Genomic DNA, 16,889 nt, shown 5'->3' with positions numbered 1-16,889 from the left:
TTGACTGGAATCGAACTCAGGACCCCTAAGTACAAGGGCTGACGCTCTAACCACTGAGCAAAGCCGGATAGGCCAAAGAAAGTTTATTTTATTTTATTTTATTTTATTTTTTCTGTTCATCAGATTATTTATTCACTTGATTTTTAGATTCACTTGTTGATAGATGTGTATTTGTTGTTCATAATTTGTATCTTTACCTTTTTCTTCTTCCTCTTCTTAAAGGATACCTTTCAACATTTCATATAATACTGGTTTGGTGGTGATGAACTCCTTTAGCTTTTCCTTATCTGTGAAGCTCTTTATCTGACCTTCAATTCTGAATGATAGCTTTGCTGGATAAAGTAATCTTGGTTGTAGGTTCTTGGTATTCATCACTTTGAATATTTCTTGCCACTCCCTTCTGGCCTGCAAAGTTTCTGTTGAGAAATCAGCTGACAGTCGTATGGGTATTCCCTTGTAGGTAATTGAGTTTCTTTCTCTTGCTGCTTTTAAGATTCTCTCTTTGTCTTTTGCTCTTGGCATTTTAATTATGATGTGTCTTGGTGTGGTCCTCTTTGGATTCCTTTTGTTTGGGGTTCTCTGTGCTTCCTGGACCTGTAAGTCTATTTCTTTCACCAGGTGGGGGAAGTTTTCTGTCATTATTTCTTCAAATAGGTTTTCAATATCTTGCTCTCTCTCATCTTCTGGCACCCCTATAATTCGGATGTTGGTATGCTTGAAGCTGTCCTAGAGGCTCCTTACACTATCTTTGTATTTTTGGATTCTTTTTTCATTTTGCTTTTCCGGTTGGGTGTTTTTTGCTTCATATTTCAAATCTTTGACTTGATTCTTGGGATCCTCTAGTCTGCTGTTGGAACTCTGCATAATATCCTTTATTTCAGTCAGTGTATGCTTAATTTCTAGTTGGTCCTTTTTCATAACCTCGAGGGACTCACTACATTTGTCGGCGGTCTCACCAGACTTTTTGAGGGTCTTACTAAATTTATCGGCGGTTTCTAGAAAGTTCCTGAAAAACCTTAAAAGTGTGGTTTTGAACTCTATATCCAGTAGTTTGCTTTCCTCCATTTCTGACCTCTTTCTTTGTCTCCACATTTTTTATGCTTTCCTGTGTTGGTAGAGTGGCTTTGTGTGCTAGGTGTCCTATAGGGCCCAGTGGCTCAGCCTCCCCAATTACCTGAGGTGGACACTCTTGGTGCACCCCTTTGTGAGCTTTGTGCACAGTCTTGTTGTAGTTAAGCCTTGATTGTTGTAGGTATCACTGGGAGGAATTGACCTCCAGGCCAATTGGCTGTGAGAGTCAGCTGTGTCTGCAGAGGGAGAACTTCTGTGCTGAAGACACCCTTCTGGGGCAAGACTTGCTTCAGTGGGGCTTTGGTGCTCAGTGAGTCTGCCCCCTGAGTGTGTCCCTTATGGATCTGAGGAGTTATAATCTGGAATGTCTCACTCTGACCACTGGGTACACTGGCTCTTGGATCTAAGGAGGTGCTAATTTAGCCTCTGCCTGAGGCTACCCAGCAGGAGCTACGAAGAGATATGCAGATTCCCCTTCCTTGTTTGGGGTTTGGGAGTGCCCAAATGAGGCCCAGCTGTGAAGCAATGCAAGCTGCTGTGGGGCCTTGGGCCTTCTCTTGGAAGTTCTGGGTCTGTCTGGCCCAGCTGCAGTTTGTTAGGTAATTTTCAGATTGCAAAGGGCCAGGGCATTCATTTGCAAAAGCCTCTGCTGCAGCTCGGGTGGGGCGGGGTCTCAGGGAATCAGCAGGGCGGAGCAAGCAGCTATGGCTGATCCTCAGCTCTGCCCTAAGGGGCACCGCGTCTCAGTGTCCTGGTAATGGCTGCAAGCACCTTTGAGAGAAAGCCGCCCTTGAGTTCTGAGTTCTGCCGGCTGCCAGACAGTCCAGTTTCTCCCCGTATGAGTCTGGGTCCCCAGAGACTCACCCGGAACTGGAGTTCAGTTGGGGGCTTGTGACTCCCTCCCGATTCAAAAAGACAGCCACGTCCTCAGTTGCTAGCCCTTGCCGCGTGCGCCTCCGTACCTCTGCACTTCTGCACCTCCTCTGAGTCTCAGTGTGCTTTTCTCTTTCCTTCTAGTTGTAGAATTTCCACTCAGCCAGCCTTCCTGTGGTTCTGGATGATGTTCGTTTTGTCTTTTAGTTGTATTTTTGAATTTGTTGTGGGAGGCAGCAATTTCCGGTGTTTACCTATGCTGCCATCTTGGTTTCTCCCAAGAAAGTTTATTTTAATAGCCACTTCAAGTGGTTCAAATATATATATTTTTTGTTCTTTTATTTTTTTTAGTGTCACTATGGCTTTAGTGTGTTTTAATGCCCTACAATCATTTTTTGATGCTTACATTCTTACAACTTTAGCCAGTGGGAGTCCAAGCTTACTTCTGTGTCTGACCCAACATTGTTAATTGTTGGTAGTACACTTGCTGTCTGGCATTTCAAGATGACCTTCTACTGTTTCTTTAGAAAAAAGAATCTTTTATTAAAAGCATAGATACAATACACTCTCTAGGAAACATAAATACAAAAGACATTGAGGGGAATTCATTATATCTTCACCAAACAAATTATATCATCCTTGCCATCTTTTCCTAGCTGCATCCACCCGTCCTAAGAAAATAAGCCAGTTCCTGAAATTCTGAGTCCTTGCTCCTTTCTCCACTCTAACACACATAGAAATAAATCATTAGAATTTGAAGAGTTAGAGTATATGTGTTTTTTTATTTTCTTTAGACCTAGTCTGATTCATTTGTGCCCAAACCACATATACTGATTTAAAGAGTTGATTTTATTGAATTCAGTTTAGTCAGCTCTGTAACTCTATTTTGCATTCTCAGCAAAAAAAACCAAAAAAAAACAAAAGAAAATTCATTATATTGATAGCAAATACTTAAGGCTTGTTTGGTAACAATAAATGAGAAAGAGCAAATTTTAAAAAATTTTAAATTATTTACCTGTCCTTAGAGATAAGACTGGGTTTGAGTTTACAAAACTATTTTTCCTGCCAACTTTTCACATTATTTGGGGTGCAAATAATATAAAGAAGCAAAAACAAAATTTCCTTCAAAGGAGGTACACAGTGAGGCCAGAGGAGAGTTCACAGAGAGTGTTACAGTCTAATAAAAGCATCTGGTTGTTTTTAATGAAGGATGGGAGCCCTCTGTTGGTGTTTTAGGAAATGTTAAAATTCAGTTTAAAAGCTTTGTTGAGAGGCTTTGGTTTTATCCATCTCTGCAAATTTAAGCTTAAAATAATTCCCTCCAAAGGTCTTGGGGCAGGGGGATGTGAGGAGTAAAAAGGAAGTGTATTGTGTATGTTAGTATACCTAGAACTCAGATTTTCTGAAGGGGTCTAATATGATATGCTTTCTGTTATACCACACAAGTATGTAGTTCCTGACTAAAGGAACTTATAGATCCTGAAGCTGAGACATACAATTTTAGGTGTTTGAGAATTATATAGTTTGGCAATCTAAGACCTCTTAAGTGGCAGAGCCTGATGCAGCAACCCATATATCATTTTTTGTATATTTCCCTTAAGTGGTATATCTGTCATTCTACCTGCTAATTTTTGTTGTGTTGTTGTTATTTTATGAAAGTGGAATAATACCTGGGTTAGATTTTCTTACAAACTTTTTTTTGTTTTGTTTTAGTGGATTATCAAACAGTTTTACGGGAAAGTCAAACCATCACTGCCACGTGTCTGCATATGAAAAATCTTTTCCTATTAAATCTGTTCCAAGTCCATCTTGGAGTGGTTCATGTCGTCGAAACCTTTTGAGCCCCAAGAAAACTCAGAGGCGACATGTTAGTACAGCAGAAGAGGTAAGGAAAACCTGCAACAAGAGCTACGGTTAGAATCTTTGCCTACATTCAGCCATTTCTCCCCTCCAATTTAGATGTTTATTAACCATTCCATTTACTTAATCTTTTCTATGGTTTTTCTTTCTTACTCTTTTTGAATGCTGGTATCTGTTCTAAAGAAATTGAAGAGATATTTTAGTGTAGGACTTTGTTATTTTTCTTACTGTCTTCTATTCCTGTTGGATAGTAGACTTAATCTTCATTATTGTCTGAATACTTCTCATACATCAAACTATCTCTCTTCTTTCTTTTTTGGACCCTTTGGAAACTTGTTTCATGTGGCAAAACTGTTAACCTTGCTGGATTTGATTAAATACCCACCCTTTTTAAAAAATATATATTTTTATTAATTTCAGAGAGGAAGGAAGAGGGAGAGAGAGAGAGATAGAAACATCAATGATGAGAGAGACTCATTGATTGGCCGCCCCCCCTGCATGCTCCCCACTGGGGATTGAACCTGCAACCTGGGCATGTACCCTTGACCGGAATCAAACCTGGGACCCTTTAGTCCGCAGGTCAGTGCTCTCCCCACTGAGCCAAACCGGCTAGGCCACCCTTACTTCTTACTAGGACAATTTTTTCTCAATATAAAAGAAAAATCAAGAAGCCAGCTAAATAATTTCTATCCTTTCATTGTGAGTAAGATCTTTGAGATCATAGATTTTCCCCAAAAGAAAGATGTTCTCTTGATAGTTGGGTTGTTATATTTATTCAATAAACCTAAAGGAAAAAAAATTCTGAAAATATCACAGTTTAAGAGCAGTCTTACCTGTTCCCAGTGTTGCCCCTCCATCACTTTCTATTATTTTCTTATCTTTAATTTTGTTCATACTATCGACTGTTTTGTTTTTCAATTCTTTAACTGTAAGATAAACGCCATAATAGCAGATAATTTATACTATAGGAAATGTGCTTATACCTCTTCAGTTAAATATTTTTTATGCATCTCAGCTTTGTACTGATTGCTGTGGAGATACAAATGAGTAATAATGACCTTACATTTATATAGCATTAGAGTTTCCAGTGTGCTTTCCACATGTATTATTGTTTTGAATCTGTTTAACCCTGTGATACAGGTAGAAATGAGGTAATATTTACATTTTACAGATTTGAAAAGTAAAAATCAGAGGTCATACAACTAGTAATTAATTGGCCAGCCTGCAACCTCGGTCTTCTGAAGGAGTCTAGTCAGTGTGCTTTTTTGTTATACAACCTGGTGATGTGGTTCCTGCCCATTGCAGCTTACATATTGTGGAGTCAAGAATAATTATATAATTTGGTAATGAAGATATTTTAGGTGGCAAGACTTAATTATTTGTGACTTAGTAAAAATGCTATAAATTTTTTTGGTTTGAAGTTTGGATTCTAAAATACTCAAGCAGAAGGTGGCAGGACTAGTAAATCATAGTAGGAAAAGGATAGACAAACTGGCAAGTGTATGTGAAAAGAGCTGAGCAACAGTTACAAAATGGACTCATTGCTCTAGCCAGTTTGCTCAGTGGATAGAGCATCAGCCTGCGGACTGGAGGGTCCTGGGTTCAATTCCAGTCAAGAGCACATGCCTGGGTTGCAGGCTCGATCCCCAGTAGAGGGCATGCAGGAGGCAGCCCAATGATTCTCATTGATGTTTCTATCTCTCCCTTTCTCTTTGAAATCAATAAAAATATATTTTAAAAAAGATGAAATAAATACTGTAAAAGAACCACTAGCTATTCTACCATAGAGGGTAATCATAGAAACAGGAAAAACAGGAGGTTCTTAAATCATTCTAGAGTGAGAGATGTTCAGAGTAGAAGGAGTGACAAATTTCAAATTTGTAGCAAAAAAAAAAAATCAAGAAAGAAAAATTTAGTCTCTACCTTTGTATAGATTATTGCTTAGTTCATTCTGTCTTTAACAAACACTTGTAGCTAAATAAAATGCTTATGTGAATATCGAAATGGCACAATGCAAGATGCTGCTAGCCCTGGCACAAAGTATTATAATTGTTTTGTGAAGATTGGTGTGTGTATTAAATTGTATATAAGATTTCAAGGAAGAAAAACACTGGGTATATATATTATTTAGTGAATGCAGCTTATTGCTAGGGGATCTATATAGAATAGTGCTTTACCATGGTTACAAGTCCTTATGTAATCTGTTTTTCTCTAAGTAACCTCATTTCTTTTTCTTTTAAAAAAAATTATTATGTATTTTTTTGTTGTTAATCCTCACCCAAGGATATTTTTCCTTTGATATTTAGAGAGAGTGTAAGGGAAGGGGAGAGACAGAGAGAGAGAAACATCGATGTGAGATAGAGACACATCTTTTGGTTGCTTCCTGCACACACCCCCACTGGGGCTGGGGACCAAGCCTGCAAACAAGGTACCTGCTCTTGACCAGAATCAAACCCACAACCCTTCGGTCCATGGGCTGGCGCTCTATCCACTAAGCCAAATCGGCCAGGGCTAAGTGACCTCATTTCTTACTACTATTTTGATTCACACTGACGTTGCTCTTCCTTGAACACATCAAAGCACATTCCTGTCTCAGGGCTTTTGAATTTGCTATTCCTTTGTATGAAATACTCTTATAAATTGCTTTGACTTCCTCCCTTGATTTAGGTTTTTGTTGAAATATCACAGTTTAAGAGCAGTCTTACCTGTTCTCAGTGTTGCCCCTCCATCACTTTCTATTATTTTCTTATCTTTAATTTTGTTCATACTATCTGACTAATGTTTTGTTTCTCAATCCTTTAACTGTAAGGTAAACTCCATAAGAGCAGGAACTTTATCTTTTTCAGTGCAATAACTCTACTGACTGGAGCATAGTTGGTATTTAAGTCAATAAATAAATGAATGAATCTTATGGAGCATGTGCTTTCCCTATGTTTTTGGAGTTAAGAAAAATAAATAAATATGTGTTGGAGATGAAAACCATCTCCGGAAAAAAGCATTCTTAAAAATTTAACGGAGTAGAAAATTGTTAGAAAGTTATTGCACTCAGATTTTGACTGTTCTGATTACTTCCTTGTGATTTTCCTAGCAGGTATCAAGAACCAAGGGTTTTGTTAGAATCTTAATTTAGAGGTCCTCAAATGTTTTATTTCTGGGACTCTGTCAGTTGACTCAGAAATAGTTGCCTGTTGGCCTTCTGGTTTCATATTCTATAGCTTCTTTGCACTATTATTTACATATATGCCCCACAATTCTCTGAATTACTATCTGGAATTTATTTCACTAAACTCCTCTTATATGTATTATATCATTTTCTAGAATATCCTTAGTCAACCATAATTCTTAATTACCTTGTGGACTCTGCCTGAGCTTTGGCAAGGCTTCTGGGAATCTAGATGCTACTTTGAGAAACACTGGCCTCATTGAATGTGTTTAAGATTAGATTTTTTTTTTTCTTTTACAGACAGTTCAAGAAGAAGAAAGAGAGATTTACAGACAGCTGCTACAGATGGTCACAGGGAAACAGTTTTCTGTAGCCAAACCCACCACACATTTTCCTTTACACCTGTGAGTCACAAAACATATTTCAAATGAATTTAATTCTGCATGCATTATATGATATTGAAATATATTCTTCTCTTGCTAGATCTCGATGTCTTAATTCCAGTAGGAATACTTTACAAGACACACTGTTTCAAAATGGAAACTCTTGTGCAACTCAGATTATTGGGTCTGATACTTCATCCTCTGGATCTGCCAGCATTGTAACTACCCAGGAACAACCGTCTCACAGTGGGTTTCCCTTATCGTCTTATACGCCAGATATTTCATTCGGATCCAAAGATTCTGATCTACTCCATCAACTCCAACATCACCACTCTCTTCCACATCAGCCAGATAACTCATCAGCTTCAAATACACAATCCAAAGGTAAAAATGGTATTGTATGCCATATTTTCAATATAATTTAATTATACTTCCTAATAGCCAATTTATTGGCTCTATGAATTATAATGCAAGGTTGTAATGCACATGTAACTTAGTTAACATAGAAATACCTTAAGTACGTATAATTCACTTAGCCATGCTACAGGTAAACCTATAAGTAACTTTTTTCTTATATGGAAATGCAAATGATTTTATATAGTATGTAAAAGATTAACTTCCGAAGCAGCGTCTGGAGTCAAAGTTCATTAAGCCCAAAGACTTCAGTACTTTCTGTTTCTCGTATTTTATAATGATTTGAACAACATGGGGGGTAGAGGGTGCTGACCACCCCCACTCCATGCACTCGAAAATCCATGTATATGACTTTTTTAAAAAAAATATTTTATTGATTTTTTACAGAGAGGAAGGGAGAGGAATAGAGAGTTAGAAACATCGATCAGCTGCCTCCTGCACTCCCCCTACTGGGGATGTGCCCGCAGCCAAGGTACATGCCCTTGACCGGAATCGAACCTGGGACCATTGAGTCCGCAGGCCGACGCTCTGTCCACTGAGCCAAACCAGTTAGGGCCCATGTATATGACTTTTAACTCCCCCCAAACTTAATTGCTAATAGCCTATTGTTGACCAGAAGCTTTACAGATAATATGAAGAGTTGATTAACACATACTTTGCATGTTATATGTATTATATACTGTATTCTTACAATAAAGTAAGCTAGAGAAAAAATGTTAAAAAAACCATAAGGAAAAGAAAATACATTTACAGTATTTATTGAAAAAAAAATCCACATATGAGTGGACCTGCACGGTTCAAACCCATCTGTACAAACCCATCTGAAGTGTCATCTGTACTCTGATGTTCTAGTTGTTTTAGTAAATCAATTAAGTATTGAAGTAAAAGTTCTTAATAAGCTAATATACAACCTGGATAATAGGTTTATACATTTTAGAATGGTCGTCAGCAAGTTTTGGAAACAAAAAGAGTTTTCTGCTTAACTTTCAGCTAATAAAAATATTCTGTCCCTTAGCATTCTAGTTAAGTAAGGTTTTGCTATGATAATTTTTTTCTTTGCTTAGTTTGCCCTTCTTTAGGTATGTTACATACTAGTAGTTATTTAAGGTATGTATTTAGGTATGTTACTTATAAAATAAATTTTAGGTTAAATGGTTAAACATTAGGGATCTTTTGATAGATCCATCTCGAAGACTATCCTTCCTTAGGTCATTTGATTATCTTTTTCTTTTTAATCTATTCCTCACTTTCTTAAAATTCTCACTGGGGGTTTAAAATTGTTGCATCATTATATAGCTATACATATTCATGAAAACTTACATTAAATTTTTTGAGGTGATTTACCAAGAACTATCACTCTTTTAAAAAGCCTTTAACCTCAGAAGCATACATTGTATGGCCGATGCTTAGGTAAAACTAAACTGGGACAGATGTATTACATCAAACTGTTCAATTACTTGTACTATTTAATAAATATTATAAATAAGGTTTTAATCATAGTGCTTTAGAAGGACATGATTCTTTCTTTTATCAACACAGAAACTAAGTGATAGAATGATAGAGTTTGTACTTTTTGACTCAACTGCTTCTCCTATAGCTGTTTCTTTTTGCGTTTCCATCCCTTTTACCTCTCCCTCCCCTTTGCTCTTTCACTTTGTTCAGTCTCATGGTAGTTCATGAGCTAAAGACTTTTGAGATATCTTGGCATGTTCTTGTTTCCCAGGAATAGAAAGAGGAATCTCAGGAAACAGGCATAGCCCAGGAGTAGAGGCTGAAGCCATATACACTGAGTGGCCAGATTATTATGACCACCTGACGTTTGTAGACAAATTAGCCGAACACTGCATCGTATGGGATATGGAAGTCAAAGGCCTGTTCGAACACCTTTGCTGTCTGCAGTTACCAAGATAAAACATCGCCAATTCACACAGGAACACAAGGATTGGACAGTCAAGCATTGGAAAAAAGTCATGTGGTCCGATGAATCACGTTTCCAGTTGCATCATGCAGATGGCAGAGTGAGAATTTGGTGGAAACAGCATGAAAGCATGCACCCCACATGCATGAGTACAACCCTTCAAGCTGGTGGGGGCAGTGTTATGGTTTGGGGCATGTTTCCCTGGCATGATTTGGGCCCTTTAATTCGTGTGGAACAGCGTCTGAATAGCACAACATACCTAAGGATCGTTGCTGATCAAGTTCATCCTATCATGTTGATGGCGTATCCCAATGGAGATGGCTTCTTCCAGCAAGACAATGCGCCATGCCATGGTGCTCATATTGTGCAGGAGTGGTTTCAAGAACATGAGGGAGACTTTACCTTGCTTAGGTGGCCCCCACAATCACCAGATCTCAATCCAATTGAGCATTTGTGGTTTGAAGTTAAAGAGCCATCAGGCAGCTGGTTCCACAACCATCAAATCTCACAGAACTGGACAGTGCTATTCATCAGGCATGGTGTCAGATTCCTCGAATCAACTTTCAACATCTCGTGGAGTCAATGCCAAGAAGAATCGCTGCAGTATTGAAGGCAAAAGGTGGCCCAACGAAGTACTGATGGAGTGGTCATAATAATCTGGCCACTCAGTGTATACTTGTATTTCAGAGTAACTACTATATTTGTGGGGCAAGCTCTTCACTAAGCCCTATTCTTGGCTCAGTCTCTCTCTCTCCCACCTTATCTTTATTTTTATGCTGTGTTGTTTTTATGAAAATAGATTGTAACAAAGTATGGGAACTTAAGCCACAGACATCTAAGATGTATAACTGCAGTTTTATCAGTAATAATATGCTCTTGTGTTTCTTGTTTAGGATCAGACTCTGTGATTTTACTCAAAGTGCAAGATTCCCAGACTCCAGCTCCCAGGTAAACTTTGGAAAAAGCACATTTTTAACATAATCCCCCCTTTAATTAGTTTCTTTACTATGCGTTACATAATATAAAACTAAAATTGACTCTAAATCGCCGCAGTATTGACCTCTGTCATGTGTCGTTTGAATTATTTCAATGACTTTCTAAGTAGTCTTCCTTTCTCCAGCTTCCATTTTGTTCTTCATTCCATCTTCCACCATGTTTTCTAGTCCATTCTTTGAATTGTTCTTTAGTCCTTCTTTGTTCTTCAACCAGAGTGATCTAAAAGGCATAGCTGGTCATTCACTAAACTCCCTCAAGGGTGGTTTATCAGACAGAGAAGCAAGCCCAGACTTTTTAGTGTGGTAATCAAAGCACTTTTTTCATAAACCCGCTTCCAATCACATTCTTTCCTTTAACAATTACTTATTAATAGCCTACTGTGTGCCAGTTGCTTGTACAGACACAGGATAACAGCAATGAACAAAATGAAATCTCTTCTCTCAAGCAGTTGACATTCATGGTATTGTTTTATGTTGATCCAGTTTCCCTTGCTCTTTACCCTTTAGCTTCTAGAAAATTTGATTCATTCAAATCTAGAGTATTTCCAGGAATGCAGCAGGGGTAGAGTGAACTGGGGTAGCATGGGGGACTTGAAATCTACACACTTCTATTTAATTAAAAAGTGTGCAGCTCTAGTAAGTGGTCTACAAATATTGAACATGAATAATCAGATAAGACACTTCCTAGTATAAAGAAACCAATAAACTTTTTGTGGTGCAAATTCAGATAAAATTTTTATTTTTTTTTATTATTATTTTTTTTTAAATATATTTTATTGATTTTTTACAGAGAGGAAGGGAGAGAGACAGAGAGTTAGAAACATCGATGAGAGAGAAACATCGATCAGTCGCCTCCTGCACATCTCCCACTGGGGATGTGCCCGCAACCCAGGTACATGCCCTTGACCGGAATCGAATCTGGGACCCCTCAGTCCGCAGGCCAACGCTCTATCCACTGAGCCAAACCGGTTTTGGCTAAAATTTTTAAATTATAGCATAGCCAGAGTATCCATTTGATAGCTATGTATAAATTTATGTTAGAGTTGTACAAACACAAATCATGGAATGCCAGAGCAAGTTGATTCCGGCTGCTTTTTCTCTAATATAAATAATGCAGAATGCTGCAAACCTTCAAGTACACTTAACTGAACATAATTTAAATATTGGAATATATTTTGAAAATAATTAAGTAGTTAGAAGTATCTGTAATACTAATTCAAAGTGATAGTATTATGGTGACTATATTATGTAGTTTACCCAGTATATCTGCTTTAAAGTACACTAATAAAATTTGCATTTAATAAGAAAAATGGAGCTTGCATTCTAGCTGTAGATGGTGTAAGGGGAGGAGTGGGGGACAAATAGTGAACAAATAAATAAAAATACATGTCTGGTGATGATAAATGCTGTGAAAGAAAAATAAAGCAGGCAATTATATACCCTGGCGGGAGGGGCGTTATTTAGGATGGTCTTGGCAAGGTGACAGCCAAGGGACATGATGGAGGTGAGAAAAGCCATAAGGAAATTGGGACTCTTTCATGTGTTTATTATATGCTGAACTATAATATGATGCCTATTTTCTTACCTTCATATTCAGTATTCTTTCTGCTGTATGTCCTTCCTACCTCAACTTGTCTATCTGGCAGTGGTGCTTTCTTATCTCTTAAGTCTCAATTCAGATTTGATCTTCTATATGAAACTTGACTCCTCAGGGAGATATTGAGTACTTCTTCCTCTGTAATCCAATAGGTTACTACTTAGATTGCTATGTCCTTGCCATATATGGCATTGGTAATAGTATCAGTTTTCTATTGAGAAGGTTAGAGATAATAAAGTGCTTTTCTTATCTCAGTCCCCCTACTTCTTTGCAGTTCTCCGCTGTGTTCTAAACATAGATATTTAAAAAAATTATTTATTTGTTATGGTTTCTCAAGGAGATTTTAAAGTTTGGATTTTTATTTTTTTTTTGAGTCACACCTGGGTACTGAGCTTGTCTTTTCCAGGCTTCATGTAACTTTAACAGGTTACTCTTCTGAATTTTAGTTTCCTTATCAATAAAATGCCAGTATTAATACTTTACCCTTGAATTGTTGTGAAGATTAACTTACAGATAAAGCATTTGTAAAAGTTTTCCACAGGTACTACACAAAAGTAGGAATTCTTTCTTGGGAAAAAGTTGATCTCATGTAAAGAGTGCTTTCAGTTCTGCAATGGCTGTTCACTAAGTCTGCCTTTCCTTTATGAAGGATTTCTCCTAGTAATAACTGAAGAATGAGATGGAAGGAGAAAGATACACTGGGTAAAACTGATTAGACAATACTGTTCATGGAAATTGGAGGTTACTCTCACAGGCTTGGTTGATTGGCTTTTTAGTCTTAATTTCCTACCAGCAGTGAAGATTTGCCCTTATTTCCCAGAATATGCCATGCCATTTCATGCCTCTATGTCTGGAATTCCCTTTCTATCCTTGTCCACTTCTTAAACTCTTACTTGGCTTTTTAAAACCTGATGGGGGTGTTATTTTTTCTCTGGCTTCTCCAGGTAGCATTAGTCTATCCCTTGAGCACTTCTATCCCTGTACCTTGTTAGTTACTAACACCTTTGCATTTATCGCCCAGGGCCAATCATAGTACATAATGTGGGCACTTAGTAAATAAATCTTTGTTAAATAAATGAATTTCCCAGAAAGCCTGCAGTGCTCTCTTGACTAGCTCAGGTATTTATCATCTTCATTTTGGTTTAATGTTTTGATTTATTAAAAGGCATTTTACAATAATAGAAAGAACACAGTCTTTGGAATTGGACAGACATAGTTTCTAATCCTGGCTCTTCCAAGACAAATTATCCTTCTGGACCTCAATTTCCTTTTCTGTATAGTATGAGTAATAATTCCTTACTATCTATTATTGAGTTTTAATTAATAGAGCAGAGTTTTACATATAGAACATTAAGTAGATGTTCAGTAAATAGTTGTAGTTATTATTGTATGCTTCAATTATATGAGGAACAATGTATAATTTACTCTTTGAAAAGCGAAGAGATTTTGCTTTTCCCCCTGAATTTTGCTTTCCTAAGCCAGGAGATACCTCGATCCATTGAAGAGAAGTGCTTGTCTTACACTATTCATTTATTTAATAAATACTGAGTGCCTGCTGTGTCCCAGGCACTATTCTTGGTGCAGAGGATACAGTAATAAATTCAAAAGACAAATTTTGTCCACATCAAGTTTATGTTTTAATATGGAAGTGGACAAATTTGAATAGCATAAACCAATACTGTGCAGTTCTGTGTGATTCTTGTCAACTTTTTATATTGTGCAATTTATGTGTTCTCACGTTTTTAGTATCATACACTAAGTAGCCCCTCACTGCTGCCACAGATCTCTGTGGCTTTCTATGTTGGTTGTTATGTCAGTTGTTCACTGCACACCTCCTCTTATGTTCTACCTTTATTAACCTCAGTGATGGTGGAGAGGCAATAGAATAGCATTTTCATTGCCAAACCCCAGCCTAAGGATGATTAGGAATACTAATTCTCAAGAATTAGGCTAAGAAGCAAGGCATACCCTCTGAGCCCATGCTCTTGCCTTAGCTAGGACAGATCATAGAGATTTAAGAACTGAAAGGGACTCTAATCTCCAGAATTTACAAGTCCTAAAACTAAGTCTCATAGAAATGACTTGCGCAAAATCACAAAATGTAATTAGGGACAGCTCCAGGAGTTCCAGGTCTCTTAACTCCCAGCTTGTTTATTTGTTCTACGTATCTAAAAGTTTTCTTTGGAAAAGAGTTTACTCTTCCATTTGTGTCTGTGAGAGGTCCTTCAGTTAGGGCTTGGCAAGGAGATGAAGTTTGAGAAGAGCAAGACCTAGGACTTACAGTTAACATGGCTGTGACTCTGCTAAGCATTATTCACTCAGGTTGTCAGCAAGAGCTGCATCAAATAGATTTGATCTCTCATGTTTGGAATGGAGTTGTGTTGCTGATTCTTTGTTTTGGTTTATTCATTGACTCATTAGCTGTTTCATTTAGATTGTTCTGTGGGTGGGGAATTTCAGTATCTACTTTGATTTGGTTGAAAATATATATATAATATGTTGTTGTTCCAAATATACTTTTTTAAAATGTCAAGCTGCTTCCCTCCCCCCCCCCCCCCAATTATGGTTGACATTCAATATTATATTAGCTTCAGGTGTACAGCATAGTGGTTAGACATTTATATAACTTATGAAGTGATTCCCCCCAATAAGTCTAGTACCCCCTTGACACCATACATAGTTATTACAATATTATTGACTATATTCCCTATGCTGTACTTTACACCCCATGCCTGTTTTGTAATTGCCAATTTGTACTTCTTAATCCTTTCACCCATCCTCTTAGTCCCACCTTCCCTTCTGGCAACCATCAGTTTGTTTTCTGTATCTATGAGTTTGTTTCTGTTTTGTTTGTTTGTTGGTTGAATATATTTTGATTCAAATGGACTGCCAAGAAGTCTAAGAACCCATAAGATTTGACTAAATTATTAATAAATCTGTCAATCTGAACCATTTGGGAAGACTAACATTCTAGCTTAATGTATTATCTTGACAAGCGATGTACTCTTTCACATAATGTTGGTCTCATGCAAGTAAGGAGCTATGCTAAACTTAGTTTCTCTGCTGAACTTTGGGTCATCTTTTTAACTATAGTACAGGTGTAGAAGAAAATAGAAAAGTAAAAACAATAACATGATAATTACATTCAGAAGGGTTTCTTGGCTTCAAGAGTGTCCAAATACAAAAGCAGTTTTGCTGAAATCAGTGGGATGCAGCACAAGAGAGGTAGCTTTGCATGTCAGAATATCTATTGATGCAAAACCCAGAGCTGGACCAAGAACATGAGTCATAAAGTTTCTCAGACATGAAGGAAACCTGTTCTATTGGATCTGACCTCATCTGTTTGGGAAGTCCTCTTCACTCATGCCGAGGGACAAGACACATTTGTCAGGCATGTTACTGCTATGTTCTTGCTTAGAAGAGCTGCATTTTATGAAAATGTGCCTGAATATCATATTGATGCTCATGAATAAAAGCAGGGACATAACCTAATCTCCTATCTGCAAGTTCAAAAATTCACCCTTATTCAGTAGTGAGTAGCTGTGGAGCTAGTTCACAAGAGGTAATTGTTAAATTTCAAGGAATTTTGAGAGCTAGTTATTAAACACAACCACTATTTCAAAATGTAATTATATAAACTTGCAGTTACATAAATAATATTGGAAACAAAGGTAATAAGTATTCAAAAGCCATCATTTCCTACTCATTTTACTATTATCCATCTAAGGTTATTGGCATGTATCATATCTATATGGTGGAAATACTATAGAATGATGTGCTATTGCACACCTCTTCCCAATTCCACATTCATTGATGTCATTTTGGTAGGTTGAAGTGGGCCATGGTGGGAGCATTTACATCATGGAAAATTCCCACACCACAAATCAGTGCTTGACTTACTATTTTGTTGATGGACTAGCCTTAAAGTGATGGAGAAAATGTCAATAATGCCAGTTAAAAGTGTGTCATGTTTGCAGTGATTACATTGTGAATAGTACAAAAGATTGAAGATAAATTCTACCATTACTTAAAAACTATTATCTGGTTTAACAAAGAAACTGCTCACATTATTATTGACAAATACTGAAGTTATGATGTGTCCTTGTTACTTTCATCTTACCTGTTAACATAAATGAAACTATCAACCACCATGCATGTTGGACCTATCTATACTCATTTGTCAATTGCCACCACAAAGTTGCTATGGATACAGAAGTTTGACAGAAATCAAGGAATGCATTCTGTAAGAATCAGTTATCATGCAATCAGTAAAGTGTATTTTATTATGGAAAATGTATGCAAATGACTCATTTATATTTCTTTAGTTCCCAATTATAATTTTATGTAATTTAGTCCTTGTATTTATTCAATACTTGTAAAGCATTCTTGTAAATTATTTAAATGATTGGTTTTTCTGTTGACAATATTTGAATTTTCTCATAAGCCTCCTGCTCATATTTTTCTTTTCCCACCCATAGTCCTACTTTTTTCCAGGCAGAGTTGTGGATCAAAGAATTGTAAGTTATTATTTTTGGTATCATTTTTTTCTTCTCCATCACTTCCTAATTTTAGTTAGAAGAAATCAATTAGCCAATCATCCTACCTATGTTTAATC

At 37.1% G+C, this 16,889-nt stretch overlaps 1 protein-coding gene across 4 annotated transcripts in view; it reads left to right on the top strand.

Moving 5' to 3' along the window:
- Window positions 1-16,889, top strand: part of SENP1 (SUMO1/sentrin specific peptidase 1) — a 49,871-nt gene that overhangs the window by 15,244 nt on the left and 17,738 nt on the right. For all 4 annotated transcript variants that reach the window (XM_014458194.2, XM_023756307.1, XM_006091485.3 and 1 more), the window contains 5 exons: window positions 3,658-3,829; window positions 7,268-7,371; window positions 7,451-7,734; window positions 10,576-10,630; window positions 16,753-16,791. In XM_014458194.2, coding sequence (XP_014313680.1) covers window positions 3,658-3,829; window positions 7,268-7,371; window positions 7,451-7,734; window positions 10,576-10,630; window positions 16,753-16,791 — 654 coding nt within the window. The remainder of the gene's footprint in view (window positions 1-3,657; window positions 3,830-7,267; window positions 7,372-7,450; window positions 7,735-10,575; window positions 10,631-16,752; window positions 16,792-16,889) is intronic.

This window comes from Myotis lucifugus, unplaced genomic scaffold, assembly GCF_000147115.1.
Source record: "Myotis lucifugus unplaced genomic scaffold, Myoluc2.0 scaffold_91, whole genome shotgun sequence".
Classification (NCBI taxonomy): Eukaryota; Metazoa; Chordata; class Mammalia; order Chiroptera; family Vespertilionidae; genus Myotis; species Myotis lucifugus.
Note: the sequence above shows the minus strand (reverse complement) of the source record. Positions and strands in the feature narration are given on the sequence as shown.